This window comes from Bombus bifarius, unplaced genomic scaffold (genome assembly GCF_011952205.1).
Source record: "Bombus bifarius isolate JDL3187 unplaced genomic scaffold, Bbif_JDL3187 scf7180000009104_frag, whole genome shotgun sequence".
NCBI classification, from domain to species: Eukaryota; Metazoa; Arthropoda; class Insecta; order Hymenoptera; family Apidae; genus Bombus; species Bombus bifarius.
This window is the reverse complement of record NW_022884899.1, coordinates 1-23169: the sequence shown is the minus strand read 5'-3', so window position 1 is coordinate 23169 and position 23169 is coordinate 1. Positions and strand designations below refer to the sequence as shown.

Sequence of the window (23169 nt, the reverse complement as noted above, 5' to 3'; positions counted from 1 at the left end):
GTCAGATAACTTGTTGTGAAACGAAAAAGCATTGCATGTACATTTTTGTTGTTTTGTTGACCATGAGTTTGATGATCTTTTAAACTTGCCCACAGCTAAGAAATCAAACAGTATATCTAAACGAAATTAATTTCAAATTATTTTTTAGGTTCTAAGCTTTTATCTAATCTTTCAGAAGTTGCAAAATTTATTCCACAAGAGTCTTTTTTATCATAACCAAGTACACATCTTAAAACCATTTAAGTCTTCCTTAGTAATTTCTTCTTATCTTTAATAGTAACGAAAATAATTTAGATGAACGTTTTAAAATTGACACCCTGTATATTAAAAATAAAAGATATATTTTCTTCATAATTGGATAGGCTTTTTACAATGGCAATGTACAAATATCAAAATTGCAATTATACTATAACATATGTATATATATAAGCTTCACATTTAAACACAAGATTCTTTATTATATTTTTTTAATACCAATATTTTAATAATTATAACAAGGGTTTTTTTAACAAGAGATGTATAACATTGTATACAAATTTTCAAAAACCTATAGATAATTTCAGTTATGCTCTTGCATCATTAATTGTTGATGGAACTCTTACCTCAATTCCATCTAGTTCCTTAGACATTACTATTTGACAGCCTAGCCGTGACCTGAAATTAAATATTATATAACTGAATATGTCAATAAATATATTTATTGCTATACAAATTAATACTAATACACAATAAGATTTCTATTTATCCATTTGAAAATCAACATTGTAAATATGCTAATTCCAACATAGATTTGTAATGATTATAGGGTCATAAATAAAAAACTATGAAAATTTATTATAATTTCAGTTTCGTAGTATTCAGAGATAGCGATTTGAAATTCTACATTGAGATGCAGATTTCGAAATACCCAATACTAACCTGTTTTTACATAAATTTACAAAGAAAAATTCACTTTATAAAATATTAAAAGGTAATAGAATTAATAATGTGAATGATTTGATACTGATTATTATGAACTAACGTATCTGTTAATTCATATGCTCAATCCAACATGTCTAATTCTTCATCTGTTGGTTTGTCAGGAAGTGCATCATAAACTTCTTTCGAAAATATTAAATGGCACGTACTACAAGTTAATGTTCCTTCACAAGCACCTATATCAATTATATTTTAATATTACAACATACTTATATAACAAAGTATCAAAAGTTAAAAATAATAAGAATATTAAACTTGATAAAAATGAAAATTTTCAAATATTTTCTACCTCAAAATTATTTATTTTAAATTAAGTAAATTATGCTTCTTTAAAACATACCATATCCATCTAAATCAATTTCATTATTTACTACTATGTCTAATATAGTATCTCCAACTTTCCCTTTTGCTTTGATTCTCTCTCCACTTGCTTTAACAAACGTTATATTTACTCTGAAAATAATATTTATGAAAGATAAAAATTATCTCAATATAATTATTTTCTTTATTTTTTGTGTTTCTTCAATTAATCTTCTCTTAATTATACCTTAATTATATGTATCACTTATGATAATAGAAATAATTTAAAAATAAGATATACTTGTCTTAATAATACATAAATAAAATTCGTATATCATATATTTATAACAGTGTTATATTTTTAGTTGTTCATTGTCAATGTTGTTCTTATTAATACTATTCTATTAATACTATGTTATTTTTCTAGATGTTATACTCCTACAAAGAGAAAAATTTCTTAGACATTATTATTAGCATTATTATTTTGACACCAATTTTATATTGGAAGGTAAGTACTGAAATTCTATTAAAAAAAGAAGGAAAGCACAAGAAACTCTGTATCACTTACTCTTGTTTTTCTGAAAGTGGTTGCGTGGTCGATATTCCTCTTGTTGCCTGCAAAAAGGGCAACGTTGTGTTGCTTGTATATTTTGAATAATTTGATGCAATACCGAGAATTGATCTCGAAAATTTTTGTAATTGATTTACTAACGCCATTCCACTGTCATAAATATCATGAGTATGGGACACCCTGACCGAACACCAGATAAGTATTGCGGAAAATATCAATTGTAGATCAATTGTACTTTGTACAGAAACTTTTACGGCATTCTTCGGCTGGTATACTGGGATGTTCCTTTACTGTGATAGGTTATAAAACGGTTCCTAACACAAGTGACGTATCTCTACCGGACACGTGCTCTTCGGGCCACACGTTTTATGATACAAGACCAGCAAAATGATCAATATGTAATTTTACATATCTTACATTTTTTCCAAATGAAATATTGTTTTTATTAAACGTTTAAAACCTCAGGCAACATTTATTTCATCTGATTTCAGTTTTACAAATATATATCTATAATACATATCTGTATAAATTACGGTCTGGTTATATCAAACAGGGACCGACACTCGCTAGGGAAAACTGCCCAAAAATTGAATCGTAAAAACCAATATGAAAGACAACAAATTTCTCGTTCTGCGGAACAAATAGAAATGAGCAGAGTATCTTTATCTTTATCTGAGACATTCAAAGCGTATCACGCATACGCTAAACCTGAAGAAAACTTTCTTGTCTTCCATGTTCATTTTTCCCTTTCCATTTCCGAACGGTTTCTTCTATATTTATTTATATGTTCGTGATTGATGCTATTGACAACATACAACTAAGGGGAAATACGAATAGTAATAAATAGATGTATAATTCATTATGCAATTTTATAGAATTAAATCTTATTTATCTTCAGATATAAAAACTATATTTACCAGCTGAAACACTAACGCATATGCAGTATAATATAATCTACTTAACAATCTCGTTTTAGTTATAATATGTGATTAATTCTTTTGCTATTTCGCTATAAACAGTTTTTTGTGCATACAATATTTTTTTATAGTATTCTAATATATTGTTAGATATTGTAAAGAAAGTAAAATACAGTTATTGAAGTCTGGGAACATTCAATGTTAACCTTGCTTCAAAAAATAATCTTTCGAATGAATGGGGAATAGATTTTTAGTATTATAGTTGGTATAATGTCATCATTGTTTACAATGTGTTAGAGTTAAAGAAATGAGACAAATTAATATTTCAGAAGCAAATTCAATATTTAAATGATGTTATTTTAAAATGGCAGATGATATGAATGTTCTTTTTATACGAGGAAATGGAAACGTATGTATGGTAATGGAAACGTAATGGTTTTAATATTATTTTAGTACAAGATCTTAGCATAATAGTAATTAACAGTATCCATTACCTTTTAGTCAATTTTTGAAAAATGACATATATGATAATTTGCAATAGTTTGATAATAAAATACTTGTATCGATATTAATAACGTATAATTTGCTATCTCAAAAGGATACAGACACAGCCAATGATAATGTTTGGGACGATAGTGCATTAATAGAAGCATATGATAAAGCAATAAATTTAGCAAAAGAAGAAGTTATCAAGCGAATGGGAATGGATGTTGGAAATTCTCAACCGAAAGAAAACCTACAAAATCTTAAGCAGCCTAAACACGCAAGTAAATTACACAAGGTTGTGATTTTGATAGAATATTACAAATTTGATACAGAATATTATTAAATATATTGATTAAGAAGCAAATTATTTTATTTTGCTATTTACTTATATTTATTTGTATACACATCTTTTCTCTATAGAAATGGATCATAGGAGCACCTTGTCGTGCAATATACTCAGAGGATGGAGAAATTTATGAAGCTATAATATCAAAAATTTACGAAAACAATGGCACGTGTGTTGTAAAATTTGCAGGTAATACCTTTAGCATGATGGTTATGTCAATTAAGAAATGTACTAAAAATACATATATATATATGAAGTAAAGGCTTTCGCATAGTCTATCACAGTGTCATTCAGCAGGTCCTTAACTGGGCAGGAGTACCTGTCAATGTCTATGGGGAGACCCGTGGGATATAGGGTCATGAACCATAAACATGCATGTTACTTATTGTTCATTATTAGCTGCTTGGAGCTAACAACATTTATATGTCGGAGATGAAAGAACACCGGAGCCTTTGGAATTTTGGATAATCCCGCAACATTGTAACCTAGAGTCTACTATAGCTGTAATTGAACAATTGTAGTTATTCAACCCGATTGTAATTGTTCGAGAGTCGTGATAATGAGCTTGGGCTCGAGGCGACAGTCAGTCGCCGAACGTAGCCGCGGTCACGGGATGAACGCTTTGTCTAACAAAGGTATGGAGTAATTCTATAGCTCTCCTTAAAAGAAATATTCGTGGCGACACGCGACAGTAAACATTCCAACGGTTTCTGTCCTGTGGCTCGCCACACGCAGACCCTATTCTTCGAGTAAGATGATTGCCAGATGTCGATGCGTCTCCGCAGTACATGTTCGGCTAGCTCGAGGGCCCGTTATAAATCTTAAGGTTTAGTTAACTAAAGTCCTTCAAACAGACAAACAGTCTTTGTCCCAACTACGGGAAGATAGGGGAGACATATTTTTCAACGAGCGGCGTCTTCCACTAGCAACTTTCCCTCGAGGGCGGCTAGCATCTTTTTCTAACCACCGATATGGAGATTGACCAATTAGCAACGCCAATTTCCCTTACTTTCTGAACGAAGGCTTTTCTCGACGAATCCGATGATCTCGTGTCCTTAGACACACCCCATTATAGTTTTCCTCTGTGGCATGATCGGGACGGGAAAGACATTCTTTCTTGCGGCCTCATTGATGAAAGGAGTAACTCTTTACGACCAGTGAATATTACGCGTCCGACTTAGATTTTGTGAGTACGTTCATCTATCATCCCGTCGACCGCGGATTCGTTATTGAACCTAGGATCATTGTCATTAGTTTCTCGAGCACCTAACTACCGCGGTTACTTGTCCGGTTCTATAATAATCGTATTTGCACTAGTCAATGTCTTCTCCATTGCATAACGACAACGTGTAACCCAAACGAAGATTCGTTTCACGCCCCTAACCCTAATTCTAATGTAAACCCGACATATACATATACATTTATGCACGGGAAATTCTAATACATTGCCTGTAAGGACAGTAACTGAATGGCACTCAGTCATTCTATTAAATGACAAAAATTTCTTTTACTCTGTGTTTAGGCTATGGTAATACAGAGAAAGTCGAGTTGAGTTCTCTTTTAGAATCAGAAGGTTTGCAAAGTCAAATAGCACAACAAAAGAAAGCTTTGGAAGAGAAATTCAATGAAGAGAACGACGAGACTTGTGAGACTAATTTTTCTACAAATGTAAATTCGAAAAAATATAATGTAGAAAAAATGGATTGTGACTCTGAAGAAGCAAATGCGTATAAACATCGCTTCATACCGGGACCATCTTTCAATTCGATGACTGATATAATGCCACCTGCACCTCCTTTACCACCACAATTAATGACCAAGTAAGTACAATTTAAAAATTCTAATGGAATGCTGAATACTTCTAATATTAATAAGTAATTTGGAATAAGTTTAACATTTTATTTGGAAAAAAAAATACGAAATTTTAATAAAATGTACTAGATTACCAGATAATGATACAGACGCACTTTCAAGTATGTTGATGTCATGGTATATTAGTGGTTTTCACACAGGTAATTATTTCACATAAGTATTTTATTGTATATTAAATTTTCAATGGACTATGTTATTTCTTTTGTAGGTTATTATCATGGTTTGAAACAAGCAAGAAACAATCAAGAGAACAGGAAGAACTGTTGATTATATCAATTTTTTCAATAACAATATAACGATAATATAAGATATTAAAATAAGATATTATAATAAGATATAAGATAAATATAAGATATTAATATAAGATAATATAAAATATAAAACTCATTGTATTTATTTACTTCAATTATTTGAAATAAAGAACAGCTTTATTTTCATATAAGACTTTATTTTTTTAAAAATAATTACTAAGATAAGAAAAACTAAAAAACATATTTTTGATAAAATACACTCACATATATATGTCGGGTTATAATTAGGATTTAAGGCGCGTAATGATCCTTTGTTTGAATTAGCCATTGTTTTTCGAAACAGAGAATATATTTACGTGAATAAACAAGATTTTACAAAATATTATGAATAATGAGTTTAATAAATAATAAGATTAACAAACGATAAGTTTAACTAATAATTAGATTAAAGATTAATAAGTTTAACGAACAATAAGAGGAACGAATAATATGTCTTACGAATAATGAATTTAACGTATAATGAGATTAACGATTGATAGGTTTCACGAATAATGAATTTAATTAACGCTATTAACAATGTTCCGGGGTTCAAACGAATCCACGGTCAACGGGATAACTCTTTACTATGTGTAGAATAATTTTAAACACAAAATACAATTGCTGAGACACTCGGTAAATTGCTCGATGTATCACTTTCCAAGGCGATCACACGAATGAATATCTGATGAAAATCTTTTTCGCTATACGACTGCATTTGTTTGTTATATGCTCGCTGGAAACATCGAGAAGGTTCCAATCGTTGTTGCTAGGCAATTTCTGTCAAAAGTTTGTTGTATACTCTTTGGAAACATCGAGAAAGATTCAAACGCCGTTACTAGGCAGTTTCTGTCTGGAGATTGATTCCTAATACAACGTGTGTCCCATTATATCGACATCTCTAAAGTACAATTCTATGTGATTTCTAGCGAGAACAATACAACCGATCCACACCTTCGTCAGGCAAAACGTTTATCCCGTGACCGTGGCTACGTTCGGCGACCAGTTGTCACCTCGAACCCACTTTCGCTTTCACAAATATCAAACAATTACAAATGACAATTGCTTAATTACAGTTATGATAAAATCTAGGCTAAAGCATTAGAAGGCTTCCTCAAAATTGCAAAGGGAAGGCTCCGGTTTTCCTTTCATCTCCGACATATATAATACAAGGATATAATACAACCGAACATTTTAAACTTAACCTATAGCGCGTGCGCGCACACACACGCGTACACATGACACACATGACACACATGACACACATGCGCGCACACACATGCGCGCACACACATGCGCGCATACACACATGCACACACATGCGAATGATTTCTCGAACGATAATCCATTTATTTATATTTTTCAATATCTGTCCTTACGATTGCGTATTTATTTGTTCCACGTATCATATTTATCTATTTGCATAACTGTAGGTGACATTTTTTTTAACAATTTTGCTAATATTTCATAACTTTTTAATTCATATTTCAAAGTGGTAACAGGTGTTTCTTTCTTTTCAAGTCTCCTCCATATCGGGCTTATTTCTAGTAGCCACGCTTGCTTACAAAGCAATTTTATATCTGCACAAGAATATCTTTCAGTACATTTTACTATGTGGTTTACAATATCTGTATTTTCTAATAAGTGGTTGCTAAGGTATAATTTGAATATATCAAGTAGAGCAACTTCATTGGGTAATGATACGTATATTTGCTTTTCGAGACGCCTGAGTAAAGCTGCATCAATGCCCCTAATAACATATTTACAATAAATATTATCGTTCTATTATACTAATAATAATGAAGGAATACTTCAAACAACACAATAACATATTTGGAATTTGGAGAAATATTACGATATTTTCAACTTAGAAAACATTGAAATAACGTGATATACGTACCAAGGGGAATTAGTTGTAGCCAGAAGAACTACATTAGAATTCTCATTAGACACTAATCCATCCAATCTAGAAAGAAGTTCTGATCTGAATCTCTTTGCAGGTTCAGACAATATACAGTCTCCTTTATTTGTGGCGATCCAGTCAATCTCGTCGATAAAAATAATTGTAGGCGAATGACTATAGGCAAATTCAAATAAAACCTGTTCAGTTTAACAAATGTATTATTCATTAAATATTATATTCGAAATTCCTTAAATTCATTGCCTCATCACGAATATGATATCATTTCGTTTTCCAAACAACTATTCTATTTATATATAAATGACGAAAAATAAAATCAAATCTTTTTATACCTAGAATCTCTCCTTCATAGACAAAGGAACAAAGAAACTTACATAGACAAAGCAACTTACACGTATATACTTCTCGGAATCGCCTCTCCATTTGCTGACCAATGAGCTGGCAGTTATGTTAAAAAAGGTGCAATGGCATTCTGTCGCGACTGCCTTCGCTAACATTGTTTTCCCTGTTTTGTATATTTCTTGTAAACACGTACAGAAATGAAAAGAATGCGAGTATCTTACCTGTACCAGGTGGGCCGTACAGCAAAATACCTCTCCAGGGGGAAAACGGGCCATCAAAAAAGATAGGATACTCAAGGGGATACACAATGGCCTCCTTAACAGCGGTTTTACATTCTTCTAGGCCTATAACGTCATCCCAATGTACATTTAATTTGTTTACTATGATCTCCTGTGACGATACAAAGATAAAATGGCATCTTCTCTATATTAAGTAAACGTTACGTAATTTGATATTTGAAGCGTTACTGAAATCACGTCATCGTCGATATACGTTGAACGGTTTATCGATGGGAATTTTATCGTTTAAAAGCTTTACGATACGTATATTAATCGAAAATAACTTACGCATGAGATGTCCTCAGCAATCTTTCGTAATTCCAGATTATCTTAATAAAGCTTTTCAATGCATTTCAATATCTTCAATTGCATGGATTGTTCCATTGGGACGTTAAATAGCTCTTCTGATGAACGTCCATCACTCTCATTGGGGAATAGTGACGTCACTGTCATTGCGAGATTAATATGATTCGTATTGTCATCAGTTATCTTCTGCTGTAGATTTGTCTCTTTCACAGGCTCACTTCTCGCTTCTTTACTAACAGATTTGGCTTTTGTCTCAATACTTCTACAAACACTGGATCATATTGTAATACGATACGTTGAATATGATACGTTGAATACGATACGTTGAATACCGTTTAATATCGTTAAATAATTTAAATTCTTACGTTTTGCTTGCATTTGTCACTTCCCTCGTCATTTCCCTTCCAGTTATTTTCTTACACAATATGGGATATTTTTGAAATTTCATCTTGTAATAATTTTCATACTCTGCAACGATAATTTCCAAATCGATGTTGTCGCAGACCCGATGTTCTGGAGATAGACGAGCTTCCCGGAATAATACATCGCTAATGTCTATATACCTAAAGAAATGTAGTTTTTAATTAATTATAGTTTTTAACTGATTAAAAATATTTTTCGCAATGACTGAACACTATAAGATAACCATCAAACAACTGTTTTATCTCTAGGTAAGACAGGCAAAAGAATGTATTTACTATATAAATCCTCGAAGATAATTTCTTGTCTTCTGCTCTTTAATTTCCAATTTTTAGATGGATAAGAATAATTTGAATTTATATTTCATATATTTGTTTATAACTAGTTAATCTACATTATCGATTGAGTTATTCTTAACTACTGAATTACCGATGTCGAATTTTCAAATTTGGTTTCGCCTTCTCTTTCCACGATGTCCACTGATTTCTATTTCGATTGGTCACTGACACTATTCAAGAGAATTGGAACTAGGAATATATTTTAATTATAATATACTCACCCATTGTGTTCCAAATAATCACATACAAGGTATAATATGTTCCGATGACGTTCCGAAATACGACTCTCCTCCTAATATAATTATTTTTTCATTACAATAATATAAGTTTTTTCATGTAATTTTTTGTTACATTTGCGAATTCAACGAGTTACACATGATTTTTCATGAAACACGAACGTTAAAAATATTTGATACAGCCTAATTATAAAAATTGTTAGAAGCAAAAGTCATAGATACTATGTGCGAGTATCGCATGAAACGAACAGCTATTAAGAGAACTGCAGCAATATTACAAATCAAATAACAAAACACACTCGTCTGTGACGTGGAAATTCTAAAATCTAAAATCTAAAATCTAGAATATTCCTTACCTTTTTTCGCAGATTATAAAATATCTTATTCATACTACCTTGCATCGATAAATCACCGTTCATAGTGACACTTTCAAATCGCCTATCGTTTCTCAATGGATACGAGAATTTCCGTTTATTACTTTAAAAACAACCCGTCCATTACGTTTCTCTTAAAAAATTCTTTCAACTCCGTTGAAAACCGAGCATCAAACAAGAGACAAACGATTTGTTGCCATGGAAATGTTTGGTTCACACATAAGCAACGCACAAATATAATGATAGAATAGCTGAGTGTGTGTACTGTATAGTAAGATGGATGCAACATGGAAATAGAAAGAGAACACCATGTATAGATACTTCCTGTCCTTGTTTAATCAGGCATGCACACTAGTGGACACTGACGCTGCTCGTATACCTCTGTTACATATTTCCTGTACAAGTGCGCGTCATTAGACAAGGACGGAACATCCTCTCTCTACTTCTCTATCGCGTTTTTAGTTCGCTCACGCGCTCTGTACTTATATCTATTACATTTCCACCATAAGCAGCGGCCGTGCAGTGACTTACAAAAGTTCCGAACGGTTCCATCCTGGGCGGACGGTTAATTGCGTTCGGTACTTCGAGACAGGAAGGTGAGTACAGAATCGCTCCTCTTAGTACTCTTATTAGAAGTGTTATCATCGAATATAAGTTTTTTCAATAAATTCTTATCGTTTTACAATCTTTCTAGAATACAATGACGTCAGCAATCGATCATTTTCGCGAATTTATTGTAAATTAATTGGGGGAATATCTGGAGTTCTTTATCGGTTTCGACTGTAAAATCAGCAACTATTCGAATTTTTCATTCATAATTGTGACGTTTTCGACTCTTCCGTTGCCAAGACCCTCTTGAGAGATTTTTGGCACGTTCCATCACCCTTGTTAAACGAGTGCACATTGGTGGATATATTGATTTCAAAAACCAATACGTGAACGAGGTTTATTATCTCACTAGGACAAAGAAATCCGTTTTATTCGCGAATTTTCCGTGTTTCTTCTTAATTTTCGTGAGTGTCTGGCGCGGAGCATTATTTGAATGAACTTTTCATCGTTCAGATTATATTTCGTTTAAAAAGATTGAAATTGATGTCGAGAGGAAATGAAACAAGGTGCTCGGGCATTCCATCGTTTCCCGGGGAAAGAGAAATATGAAAAAAACGGTCGTTCTTCCTTCTGCCATTTTCGTCCATTACCAAAATGGTATGACCCAAATGTCCCGGGCCGTGAATCAATCAAGCGAATTTTGAATAATTTTTGAATAATATCCAGTTAATAATTTGTGAAACAAATTAATTTCATTTTATCGTTGGAAACAAATTAGTTGGATTTTTCTTTCTTTAGCAGTTTTCGCCGGAGTTGACCTGACGTGCTACTTCAGTTTCCATCATCGCTTCTCGAAACTTCCAACGTCCTTGGTGTTGGAGTCTCCTTGCCCAGGTGAGTACATAGCTTCTAGATACTCGTCGCTGTTCATCCTTACGAGCCTCTCGAGCTTTAGTTGTCAATTGTTATCGTTAAAGGAAGAGAAGCTCGCGACAGATGTTATCGAACAAATCGTTTGTTCTCGAAAAGTTCGAACTTGTTCGTTGCGTTTGAATATATATGGACGGATGCCATTTTTCATGACATCTTCATGATTTGTCATGTCGTGAGTATAGCTTTGTGATTTATGTGAAATTTGACCACTATACCGTGATAGAAAAATATTTCCAATGAATTATAAATATTTTACATTGTGAATTATAAACATTTGTTAGAAATTATATCGTACTTGAGGTGAAAATGAACCATATATCTGCTTATGGAATACGAGGTAGTAAATCATTCGAAACATAATAACGATTAATTAAGTACATATACAATAACGTTTACGAATGAATATTGCGAATTATTGTATGGCTTTAATGCGGTATTTAATGTTTTGATTGCGGTCTTTGAAATGGTATCATAGGTGCTGATATAATATCGCGCGAAAAAGGAAAGACCAGTGGTTAATATTGCATGTGCACCAGTGCGTTGCGCTCGTCGGGGGTGGTTTTGACGCCGGTGCCGAGGAGAGGCGCAGAACGTGTTCGATCGACCCGCGAACGTAGCCCGTGCTCATACTGCGACAGAGTTCGTTTCAGTTAGGCTCAGTCGCTGTTTGTCCGTCGACAGCGTATAATCGCGTCGGCCTACGATTCCTTTTTTCTTCTTGTTTCTTGCGAACTCTCTCGCAACAGCCGTTCTATACGTACGCCGCCAGTATATTGCGTGATCATCGTTCCCGTTGCTTTCCTTACCCTCTCACGTCCTTCGAAGAAGACCTCCCTTTGGTTTTTCCTTGTTTGGAGGGAATTCATCGCTCGGACACATGGACTGCGAAGCACGAGGGTTGATCGAGGCATCAGCGTGATGTACTTTTCAGGTTTCATATTTTCTCTATGATACTTTCTAAGGAGAATTTGGAAGATATACATTTTTAGGAAATAAAGGTTTTTATGGAGTCATCGATAGGTTAGAATTTAATTAACTCTCTTACAACAGGTATTCCAATTTTTTAATATATAAATTTAGCTTCCTCTATGGTGTTAGAGAACATAATGCGGGCATTTTATGATATAACGAATATATTCGTATATATTTTAGTTTATTCATTCGTCAAATTTCCCTAGTAGGCCGGCCTGCAGTTCACATGCAGCACTTAGTAAAAATTTGTTTTGTTAGAGGTTGGCCATTCTTCTTGCTATAAAAATATCGTGAAGTCATATCATATGATAAAGCACCTTCTGAAAGCTAGATGCTCGATAACGAGCCTAATGATTCTCGGTAGTTTGTAATGTCAAGCTTTGAATTGGCGAGATCGCTCTGCTGTCAAACCGCCGTCCAGCGGCGACCACATTCTTTAACCACGTTCAAGGGGTATATCACGCTACAGAAACCATCAAAGGGTTTGCAAGTTAGTTGCCTTTTAGAAGTGGGGCAATTGGTTGTTACATGTAATCCGTAGTTGCTGGCTGTTCTCCTTAGTCGCCATACATCATAGAGACGACAGTTATAGTCGCCAGTTGTCCTTGCTAATGGTTGCTTGTTGTCGCTAGTTAGTTCTCGTTATCGTTATGTATTCCATCAATCACGCGAAATTTAACGTATGGAAATTTATTCTTCTTTATTCTTTCTGTAGGGAGATTTTTTAAGACGAGGAAAATATAGAATATTTTAAGACGACTGTTTTATGATACAACAAAGTGGAAAGACGATTTAATTTTATAAAGTTTAAGGTAATTTTTTAAAAAACTTCGAATTTAAAAGATTCAAATAGATATCTTAAACGTAATTAAACCCTCCGTATCGTAAGAAATTAAATGAAACTGCGCAACAAAGTTAATACATTTAATGTATTATTTTAAACATTTATTTAAAAACATTTATTTAAAATTTAGCATTTGTCAGTTCGTTACATCTGCGGTAAAAGTTGTAACTACGAAGAAGCTTAACATATAGTGCGTCTCAAGACGACAGTAAAAAGTATTAAGAGATTTTTCGAGATTTTTTCTTTTAAGTTTCCAAGTACTTTTTCTATTTAACTTCTTTTTTTTTGCATTTTCTAACAATATTCGATAAATAGAGACGAAATATGACAGTTCTTAGTTCGGGGATTTATTGGTTCGAAAGTTACTTCAAAAGTGTTTCTGGAGTTCGTGCGGTTAATACTTTTAAACTACTGAGTACGACTTATTCCGTATGGCTGGACAAATCTTTGTTGATACTGTAAGCGTAACTGGTCCGGATATTGTCTTGTGGAGATAGAAAAATACACGAAGTATTGATTGAACTACATATTTTTTTAATTCTTTTTTAATTCTTTTAGGTCTTCATATATTGATAATAAAACGATATTCCGCTACTTTGAGCATAATATAGTAATGTTTAAATAAATAATAAAATTTACGCATTTCGTCTTCATGCGTCGATAAGAAAATGCAAAAAAAGTTAAAGAAAGATGATGCGCAGACGCGAAGTTTAGTCAGCAGTAATATTTAAAACCTCTAAAATATATTGTACACATTTATTTGCAAATAAGCTCAATGAAATTGAACTGTAACTGTGTTTCCAATAATGTCTTCGATGTATTGCTCGCCATTATGTCGGATTAACAGCTCTAAGTGATCGACCTTAATCACTAAATGGCGGCCGTGATTCAGTGGTATAGCTTTACATATGACGGACATCGCAGGCGCTTGTAAGACGTCCATTGTGAAACGTTTCCAATAGCACCGTTTATGTGATGGTGAAATCTGAATATATATATCGCTGAAATATATATCGCTTATCACTTGAGTCTGACACGATCGTTTTTAAATAGAATCACAATTTTTTATTCTTTACAAAATCAGTCTTTAAAGATTATGTGCAAATAAAATAGATAAATAGATAAATGGTTGTACAAACTTATAAAACAGATATTACAAGTATATCTAAATAAATGATATATTTATAAATTGTAATATTTGATCTAAAGTTTAAATAAATAAAAGAGATACTCGTGACTTACAATAAACGTATTTTTTTTTTCAATTTTTAAACAAAGCAAAAGTGGATAACAATTTTTCAAAGTGTAAAAATCAACACAATGGTTGGTTTCTTTAATTAATCAATAACGTTTAAAGTTAATTAATGTCCAGAGTGGTTTGTACATTTTGTATTTCGCCGTATTTCAACGTTCGATGTGTAAATAGAACTTGATGCCTGAAATATCGAAAAAATAATTAAATCCGATCGTTCCGTCGAATTTGCAAATTGTATACTCGTGTAAAATCGAGTGCGCTTGTGTATGCTGATACGAAAAGTGGTAGTATATTTTTCCTTTTTCGATTATCGTTATCACTTTTTGTGTGGAAAAATTAATTCCGTGAAATGGAAGTGCAATCAATACGGCTTATCACGAAATAATAGCACAACGACGGTACATATTGGTATTGACGTCAGCTTCGCAAAATTTCTCGAGTATCGCGGTCGACTATTTGAGTTAAGAATTCAGTTTCAAGGTTCTACAAGCACGAGTATCTTATGGATATGAAATTTTCAGTGTACATTTTAATAACCATATTCCATATTGCATGCTGCGGTCCAAGAAAAATCCGCAGTTAATATTCTGCTAATCCCTGCTGCTTTTAAAGACCATAAGTAGTCGTCCGTAAGGTTTAAAAGATTTCGAGTAGATTTGTATTACGTATTTTATCTTCTAATTTTTAAAGAGAGGGTCGTGTTTAATTAATTGAAAATGACGAAACTGTAATGGGACATTATTATCAAATATTAAACGTGGTTCCATTGGGTACTTTTATGGTCTTTGCGAGATATATATGCATTATACGTTGCTATTAGCAACGCGTAGCGATGAACGATGGAGAGCAGTACCTTCGTTATCTCGTCTCGGTTGTGTACATATCAGTAATGCACAGTACTCGTACTAAATATCTTACAAATTCCATACAGATTTTCAGATTAGTTTCGAATAATACCAACACGACCATGATAGTCACAGTACAGTATTAAATGGTGCCACTATGCATAATACACTCCTAAAATGTTTCTACAAATATATTTGTCCGAATATTTTTGTCAGCTACTATATCCTAACCACGATTTATTAAACAATATATAGATTTAAAAAAGAATATATAACGACATTACTTGTTTAGGCTAGATTGGTTTAACTTGTATAGTTTTAGTAACTGTGTAAGATCAAACAAGAACTTATCGTTAGTTTGGCGAGATTTGATTACACGAAGCAACATAATTGCTTTGAAACTCAGGACAGAAAACAATGTCAACCGGTAGACGCGTTTGTCTGGTGAACGTGTAACGCGTGAATAATAGATAGCGACAATCACGCGAACGCTAGTTACAGTTGACTTGGCTTACATTGTAGCATTCAAACTAGAGTATACGAGCCGTAAGCACTATTGAAAGTTCAAAGGTCGACTAGTGAGCTTCATCCTATCTCATTTTTTAATCAGGAGATGGATCGATTTGAAATCGTATTGATTTCGAGGATTATTATAGTTCTGTGGAAATTTTAAAGCGTGGTTTGTCTAATCTTGTCTCGTTAGCTACAGACTCTTTGGCGAGCAGCCTGAAACTTGATCCAGTTTCGAGAAAATGAAAAATTCGTTTCTTCTCTTTGCTTCCCTGTTCCTTCTTTCCTCCTTTTTCCCTTTTTACATCGCGTTAAGATCCGTTAAATAATATTGACTGCCGTGGACGCTGGCTGAGAAGTGCACTTTATAACTAGCTTTAAAATCACTGACGTCGATGAGGACAAAGGTAAGTTAGAGGGTCATTTATCTGAGCTGGTGTTATTCGACCTGAACTCTGCAGCTTTTCAGAGTTTCTTTCGTTTTTCTTTTAAGAGCAGAGATGTTAATTGGTCTCTTGTTACGTGTAAGAAGTATGTACTAAAGCTTATTTATCACCAATTGGTTGCTCAAAGTCGAGATATACATACCTATATTATATTAATACGTTACAGAAGATTACGCGTTAGTTAGCTTATGAGAATTTATAGTGTGTCACAGATCACAAAAGCAGAATGACTACTTTTTCATAAACGATATATGTATATGAATTGAAAGTTTAACTATTACGTCACATAATAGTATCACTTCTCTCGATAAACGTCGTCGAGTGCATATTGTTAAAGAATATTAGCCATTTGAATTCAATAGTTTCGAAGATACTAATGCTTCTGTGAAGTTTTTGCAGGCTGTTAATTTTTTATTGAGATACTACAAATTTTAAATAACTTCGATTAGAAATAAAAATCACATTACATTAACGCGTAGAATGTAACGTAACGTAGATAATGTAAATATAAATTATATTACAAGGAAACAATACGGGTAGGTAATGTGAAACATTCTGGTTAAAATTGCATCCTTTGAAGGCTAGGACACACAGTACTTACGAAGTAGATTAAGTACCAAATGGGGTACTTAAGAAAATTCATGTTGTCATTGTTTAATAAACATCTTCAGCTAATAGCTTTCTGCAAAAGCTGGTTTAAGTTATGCTAGCTTATTCCTTATTAATTGCAATTATATTGTTCGTATCTCCTAGAGGATTAACAATCCATTTTTATAATGGATAATAAAAGTAAATTCCTATTAGGTTGTGCCAAGTTTCTTTCGTTTTATAAAGAAATGACAGTTATGTTATTCTATATTATTTTATATTAAATTGGAAAAAGGTGGATCACACGTAATTCAATAAAATAATATAAAACGAAAAATGTTGTACATCTATTACTTTCTTATAAAACGAAAGAAACTTTTGGAACAACCTAATATTTCTCTACTACGACGCTTCTACAGTGCTAAAATATTTGATAAAAATGTTAAGAAATTCTAATATTGATTTAAGCGTATCGATTTATCTGCTCTTCATATTTGATCAAACAGAAATTGTTAATTATGATTTCCACTTAAAAGCGGATTGCATATTATGAGGATAAATTATCAAATTCATCTCTAATATACACATTAGAGAATCATTCATAGCCGCAATCCTGTTTACCGCTAACATTGCTGGTACTCAATAATTCATTAGGTGACTGCTTTAGCCGCACAGAATACACCTGTAAATAATTAATCGCCATTAATATTCCATCGACTTTTGAAAATCCCTCATGTGATCTATTTCATGCGATGAGAATATGTATAAATTGAGATTGCGATCGACCATCCTCAGTCGGATAAATCGAGTGATTCAAATTATAACACAAAAAAAAGTTAAAACTAGTTACATTATCTTTTTCAATTTTTATGTATTATTTGGCGGAAGAAACTTTGGTAATTGGTAAGTAAAGTTCACCTCCTTAATGTTAATGATTTTAATATGTTATTAAGCTCAAAGTTCTAAGGAATTTTCTATATATATATACATATACATAACTGTGTGCGTATATATATAATATACGTATAACAGCCAAAGTTCAGCTCTCAAGTGTACGCAAAACTTTTATGTTCATTTTACGCTATACCAGTATGTTTCATGAATTTGTTTGCTAACAGTATCGAAACAAATAACAAGCAGAGGACGAGCTATTCATGAATTGTTTTGCCAGCGTGTACGCTGCCAATATTTTCTATTTGAGAAAACATACTTGTTGCTATTGCAACTACAAATATTTTTACAGTCGACGCTTTTGCCGTGAATCATTGGCTAACATGTAAAATCGAGAAAAAACATGGTTTATTGTGATGGAAATGTGGAAAACCGCAAAACCGATATAGAAGGGAAAATAAAGGAAAGGAAGGTAGGGATAAGTAGAAGCTTGGGGCCAAGTTTAATTCACTGAAACCGAGCTGCTTGTATTATCACAAAACAAAATTGCCAGTACGTCATTTCCGTACTCTCGTCCTCGCGAAAATGGTTTTGCTCGTTAAGAAAAAACGAAGAGACAGGGAAGAGAGGAAAAAGCAAACGGAGAGCGCTTTAAAAAGCTGGCGAACCGTGTGTTACCACAACGAGACACGCGGTGCTATTTGTCGCTTTAAATTGTGTCGCAACTCGTTTTTGAGATCTTTGCCAGGGACGCGTTAAAACACGCTGCAAATATATTTCTGGCTTTTCTGGGGTTTAACTGAAATATGACAAATAACGTTGTAAAACATATGTACTTATGACTTACAGAGTAATTGAGTGTACAAAATATAATAGCCAGCGATTTAGGGCTTTAAAAGATCAAAAGAAAAGAAAAGAAAAGAAAAGAAGAAAGATAATATGTTGCGGCAGTTTAAGTCGATCTAAGAAAATAGATAACGGGAGGGGGGGAGGGCAAAGCTAGTTAATCTGGAAAGAATCCAAGCGTCAATTTCAAGCATTTACAGAGAATCAAGCGGGCTGATTAAGGTCGTGAGTTGAGCAATTATCCCGCGTTAGGTTCAATCAGGTTAGTCCCACGCGAAATTGATCCAACCATGCGAAAACGAGTGTATTCTGATTTCTGTTGCAGATACTTCTGGCTATTGCAGTACTTACGTCACTGCAAAACTTCTTTTCTGATCCGCATCTGATCGCATCTGATCTGATTACAACTAAGAAGATGTATTGTTGGAGATTTTTTTTGAAAGTAATCATAATTGCGGTCTCCGTACCGCCTGTCCCTCTTTACGCTTTTCCGTTAAAGAATGGTAAGTTGATACTGATTAATTATGCGATCGAAATCCTATATAATGGCTACAAAAAATATTTGCATCATTATTCTCGTTTCCTAATGAATCGCTGTTTTAATCAAGTTTTATATTGCATCAAATTTCTGTAGTTACACGAAAGTACTAAATTATAGAAAACTTGATATGCACGGATTTAATTAACTGATAAAGTAGTCAATATATAGGCATTATTATTTATTATATTATATATTATAGGCATTATATATTAGTAATGTATATATACACTTTTGAATTTTAGCCTTCTATTATTCTTATATCCTTTAAACGTCATTTCAAGCTACAAGCGACTTTAACTCAAATAGCTCGATTTCAAGTTCTAACGTATACTGTAAAGCACACTTGCGAAGTGAAACAGTAAACACGATATGAAAACTCTCTCCCCAGTAAGAAATCGAATATCCAATTTCAATCGTGCTTCATCGATGAAGCATCAATGCTACGTAGAAGCATCGTGGCAGCCGCAATGCGGATCCGTTGAACAAAAATTTCCTGGCACGATCGTTTTCGTAACGCTATTAGCCGTTTCAGTATCAGGGATGTTTTAAAAATCCGTATCGGATTGTACCATGAAGCGCAATAGCGCTTCGTTTATTTATTTACGAGAAGTGCCGATCAACTCGATTGCACTGCTCTTTTTTTTGTCGAAACATACCGTTCAACGCGTTCACGCTTCACTTCATCAGCTATATCAGAAACGTTACACTAAAGAGTCAAAAGGTTGCCAAATATTCGTGCTTTACCTTTTGTTTGTGTGACGTTCTGTAATTGGTTTTTCAATTCAAGAGGTAATTTATACATTAGTTTTTTCTTTATTTGGTTTACGATTATTTGAAAGAAAAGTAATTACGAGAGGAAACTCTGATAGACTAGCGACAAGCTACGTTCGGAACCGAGCGCGTTGTGAATTGACAATCGTAACCAAACATCGCGACACAGTTCACCACACTACGCGTACAGCATGATCACGCTGAGTGGCGTTGAAACGGTTAACGTAACTGCGCGTACGACCGTCGAATGGCAAAGATATTCAAGCTGAGAATCGTTTTCAGATGCTACAAACAGCAGCTGTGTTGACTTTCATGGAGAAACCATTCGACATGCTCTTACGCTTGAGGACGGACTTTCGGTTTGCAGTTACTGCATCTGCTATAATTCGAGGCCGGACTGGTGCACGTCGATCGTATGCCACCCGCCCGAAGTGAGTATATGCTCATTACTTAAACACTTAACACAACCAGAGAGAAACTAAAGCACACCGTTAACGCTTGCACGCTGGTCGTTAAAGCACATGCTACGCGAATAGGTTACACAGCGATTCATCTAACTTGCCTTGAATTACTTTTACAAAGAGAAACATGGACAGGAATAATTTTTTGTTACGAGTCGTTTAATTTATTCGTTCGTTAGAACGATTGGTCTGACAAATTCAAAGTCTTGTTCCGTATAAATATTTTTAAACAAGCACGTCATAAGCTTTGTATATTTTTTTTATCGCAACGAAACTGTTCAGAGAAATGTTGAAATTATTAATTACAAAAGAAGACATTTACGTTGTAAAAATGTTAGCGAAAACATTTGTGAAAAAGTTACTTTGTTATAAATTCTACAAAAAGAAATATTGAAAATCACGCCCCATTTATTCAGTTGCACGTATGAAAAGTATTTTGCATTCGCGCAAAAAAATCCCTTAAGGATACATATTTTATAATAATTGGAGTGTCAAAGTTATTACGCGGATTGGCGTACCTTAACCACGTGCCTTTTAATGAAACTAGGTTATTCATTTGTTATTCGTTCCTAACTTTCAACTTTATGATTTTTGCGGAATAAAATTTTATATTCCGGTTCAGTTTATAAATGATTCATTTAGAATTTAATAAAATTAGAGTTACAGCAGTGCAATTTAATAAAGAACAAATAATCATTTGTACTTTATTAAAATGTTCTTTTAGCGTCTCGTTTTAATATTTCTCTAATAATATTTTGTTAACCGTTATATTTAAATGAAGGTTTTCAAAGCAGAGACGTACTTTAACGTAGGAAATGGACGTACATTTATAATGAGAATTCAGAAGCAAAAATATTTCATACAAAAATAAATATTCCCCATGTGTAAATAGCTACGTTATGACTTTTATATGTATCTAACGTTTTTCCATGCAAGGTAACGTATATTTGCTTCTTCGCTTCTTCGCTTCTGAGTAGTAAAACCTGGCATTCATGCGGCTGATAGGTAGTTACGCGCTGACAACGAAAAACATAAAATGAATAAAAAGCATGAGCCATCCTATAAAAAAAAATAAAGCTGCTTTTATCTTTCATTACATATTCGTCAGAATATTGTTAATAAATATTTAAGTTCAGATTTCATAAATTATGAATTTAAATAATGATTTAAATAGATGCATAGGATTGGACATTTATTTATATATGTATCTGTGAACGCTTTTTGACATAAAATTTTTATAACGACTAAAATGACATATTCCGATATTAAATTAATTTGATGAGAATAAAAACTGAATTTTTTAAACGAGATTTTGTATGAAGTTACATTTATTGGGAGAAATTCATTCTTTTATAATATGATAAAACGAGACTCATAGTCTGTATAAATCATTTCATGGAATATTATGTGTATGTACATGTGTTCTACGCTTTTATTATAAAAATGCTAAATGAACATAACGATCAAATGCATCGACAAATGCATTGAACATATCGATTGTTATTTTGAAAAATTGATTATCTTTTATTTGTTTCGAACTACAAATTGATTGAGACATTCGTGTTTGCTAAATTGCGAATTTAACGCAATGAAGTCGTCTGAATCCCTTGCTAGCATGTAAATATAGCGTCGAATTAACAGGTCAATTACTTGAGGTTGGAACTGAAAGAAAGAGAAAGATGGAGGAGGTCTTGCCTTTGAATGCTGGACACTTCTAAAGCCCACAGTTCGCTGAAATTGCCAGAGAATTCAATTAAATGGCAAATTAAACCATTGAACTGAATCTGTTTCCAATCGTGAGCTTGGAGGTTCTACCCTTTGAATTTTTAAACCAGTCACCCTTCTTTTGTACGTATGGTAACGAATATAATTCATAAACTAATGAAGTGTGTAATTCAATTGAAAGCTCTTTTCACTGAATTCAGTTTAGACTAAGAAAAATGATATAATAACGAAATTATCAATTTACAATTTATAGAGCGTATACTTTATTCGAAAGTGAAGTTTATTACTGCAAATATTAGTTGGCTATTTATAGCCTGTTTGAAAAGGTGATTTAATTTCGATTGATTTTCGATAAGTTTTTGTTGGTTTACTCAGGTTAATTAATCTCCAATAAAATAGAAATACCAATCCGGTAGTATAATTGCTTTCTTGCTTATTACTTTTTTACTAATTAGCGATGCACGATTCCAGACCAGTAAATATTTTTCCATCGGGAGAAGTCAGGTCGAGAGATGCAAGATTTATACGCTCGTTCTGTCAGTTATCCCAGTGTCTGTTACGCGATAGAAAATGAACGAACTGAATAATAAATGCATTATCGGCATGAAGATTGCTTGATGTAGGCCACCGCTTTTTTTCTATCCTTCCGATACCATTTTTCTTTTTTCTTTCTTTTTTTTTTTTTGCGAAACACTTTGCTAGTCGTGAGAAGCAGCAATTCCCTTCTGCGAATCAATTACGGTTCACGAGAAATTGTATTATAGCCTGGAACGTATTCAAATTATCTTCAATTATTCTCGGCTGTTTCCATTTCCATTCGTCTCTTACGTAAGTACTCGTTTGATGTACGTACATAGTGAGACAATAATCGTTAACACCTTTAATGTCTTCAGTATTATAGAATAAGACGCGAAAATACGTTGAAACCTGACTTTTAGATTCGCGAGACTCTATAAGGCTTCGAAAGTCTCTTGTTTCAGGCCGAATAAAAAATTGTAGATGAAGAATTACATTGCGAGG

The 23169-nt window shown here is 33.2% G+C and overlaps 3 protein-coding genes, 1 long non-coding RNA gene and 1 pseudogene across 11 annotated transcripts; 3 read left to right on the top strand and 2 right to left on the bottom strand.

Annotated features, from left to right (window-relative positions):
• Positions 1-320: 320 nt before the first annotated feature.
• Positions 321-2127, bottom strand: LOC117213457 (adrenodoxin-like protein 2, mitochondrial). Of its 3 annotated transcripts, none has more exons than XR_004488663.1 (4): positions 1847-2124; positions 1319-1431; positions 919-1154; positions 321-654 (listed from the first exon to the last, which is right to left on the bottom strand). XR_004488663.1 is itself a non-coding variant. In XM_033458802.1 (4 exons), exons 1-3 carry the CDS (start codon positions 1993-1995, stop codon positions 1042-1044), a joined length of 375 nt encoding a protein of 124 aa, XP_033314693.1. In that variant the 5' UTR covers positions 1996-2123; the 3' UTR covers positions 321-654; positions 1022-1041. The 3 variants fall into 3 exon arrangements, 2 of the variants coding, with proteins under 2 accessions (XP_033314693.1, XP_033314694.1); XM_033458802.1 differs by having other exon boundaries at positions 1022-1154; positions 1847-2123; XM_033458803.1 differs by lacking the exon at positions 919-1154 and having other exon boundaries at positions 1847-2127.
• On the top strand, positions 1603-5752 carry LOC117213454 (survival motor neuron protein-like). 5 transcript variants are annotated; one of them, XM_033458795.1, is made up of 6 exons: positions 1603-1786; positions 3365-3547; positions 3673-3787; positions 5121-5418; positions 5540-5610; positions 5679-5752. In XM_033458795.1, the coding sequence occupies exons 1-6, from the start codon at positions 1706-1708 to the stop codon at positions 5735-5737; spliced, it is 807 nt and encodes a 268-aa protein (XP_033314686.1). In that variant the 5' UTR covers positions 1603-1705; the 3' UTR covers positions 5738-5752. The 5 variants fall into 5 exon arrangements, with proteins under 5 accessions (XP_033314686.1, XP_033314689.1, XP_033314690.1 ...); XM_033458798.1 differs by lacking the exon at positions 1603-1786 and adding an exon at positions 2166-2247; XM_033458799.1 differs by lacking the exon at positions 1603-1786 and adding an exon at positions 2471-2685.
• Positions 5753-7146: 1394 nt separating this feature from the next.
• LOC117213458 lies at positions 7147-10017 on the bottom strand (annotated as a pseudogene).
• A 1836-nt stretch (positions 10018-11853) lies between these two features.
• On the top strand, positions 11854-12878 carry LOC117213460. The gene is made up of 2 exons (XR_004488665.1): positions 11854-12351; positions 12505-12878. It is a non-coding gene; the product is annotated as an uncharacterized LOC117213460 (long non-coding RNA).
• Positions 12879-14589: 1711 nt separating this feature from the next.
• LOC117213459 lies at positions 14590-23163 on the top strand. Of its 2 annotated transcripts, none has more exons than XM_033458805.1 (4): positions 14590-16287; positions 18977-19154; positions 20246-20394; positions 22066-23163. In XM_033458805.1, exons 1-4 carry the CDS (start codon positions 16276-16278, stop codon positions 22123-22125), a joined length of 399 nt encoding a protein of 132 aa, XP_033314696.1. In that variant the 5' UTR covers positions 14590-16275; the 3' UTR covers positions 22126-23163. The 2 variants fall into 2 exon arrangements, 1 of the variants encoding a protein (XP_033314696.1); XR_004488664.1 differs by lacking the exon at positions 14590-16287 and adding an exon at positions 18776-18913.
• The last annotated feature ends 6 nt before the right edge of the window (positions 23164-23169 follow it).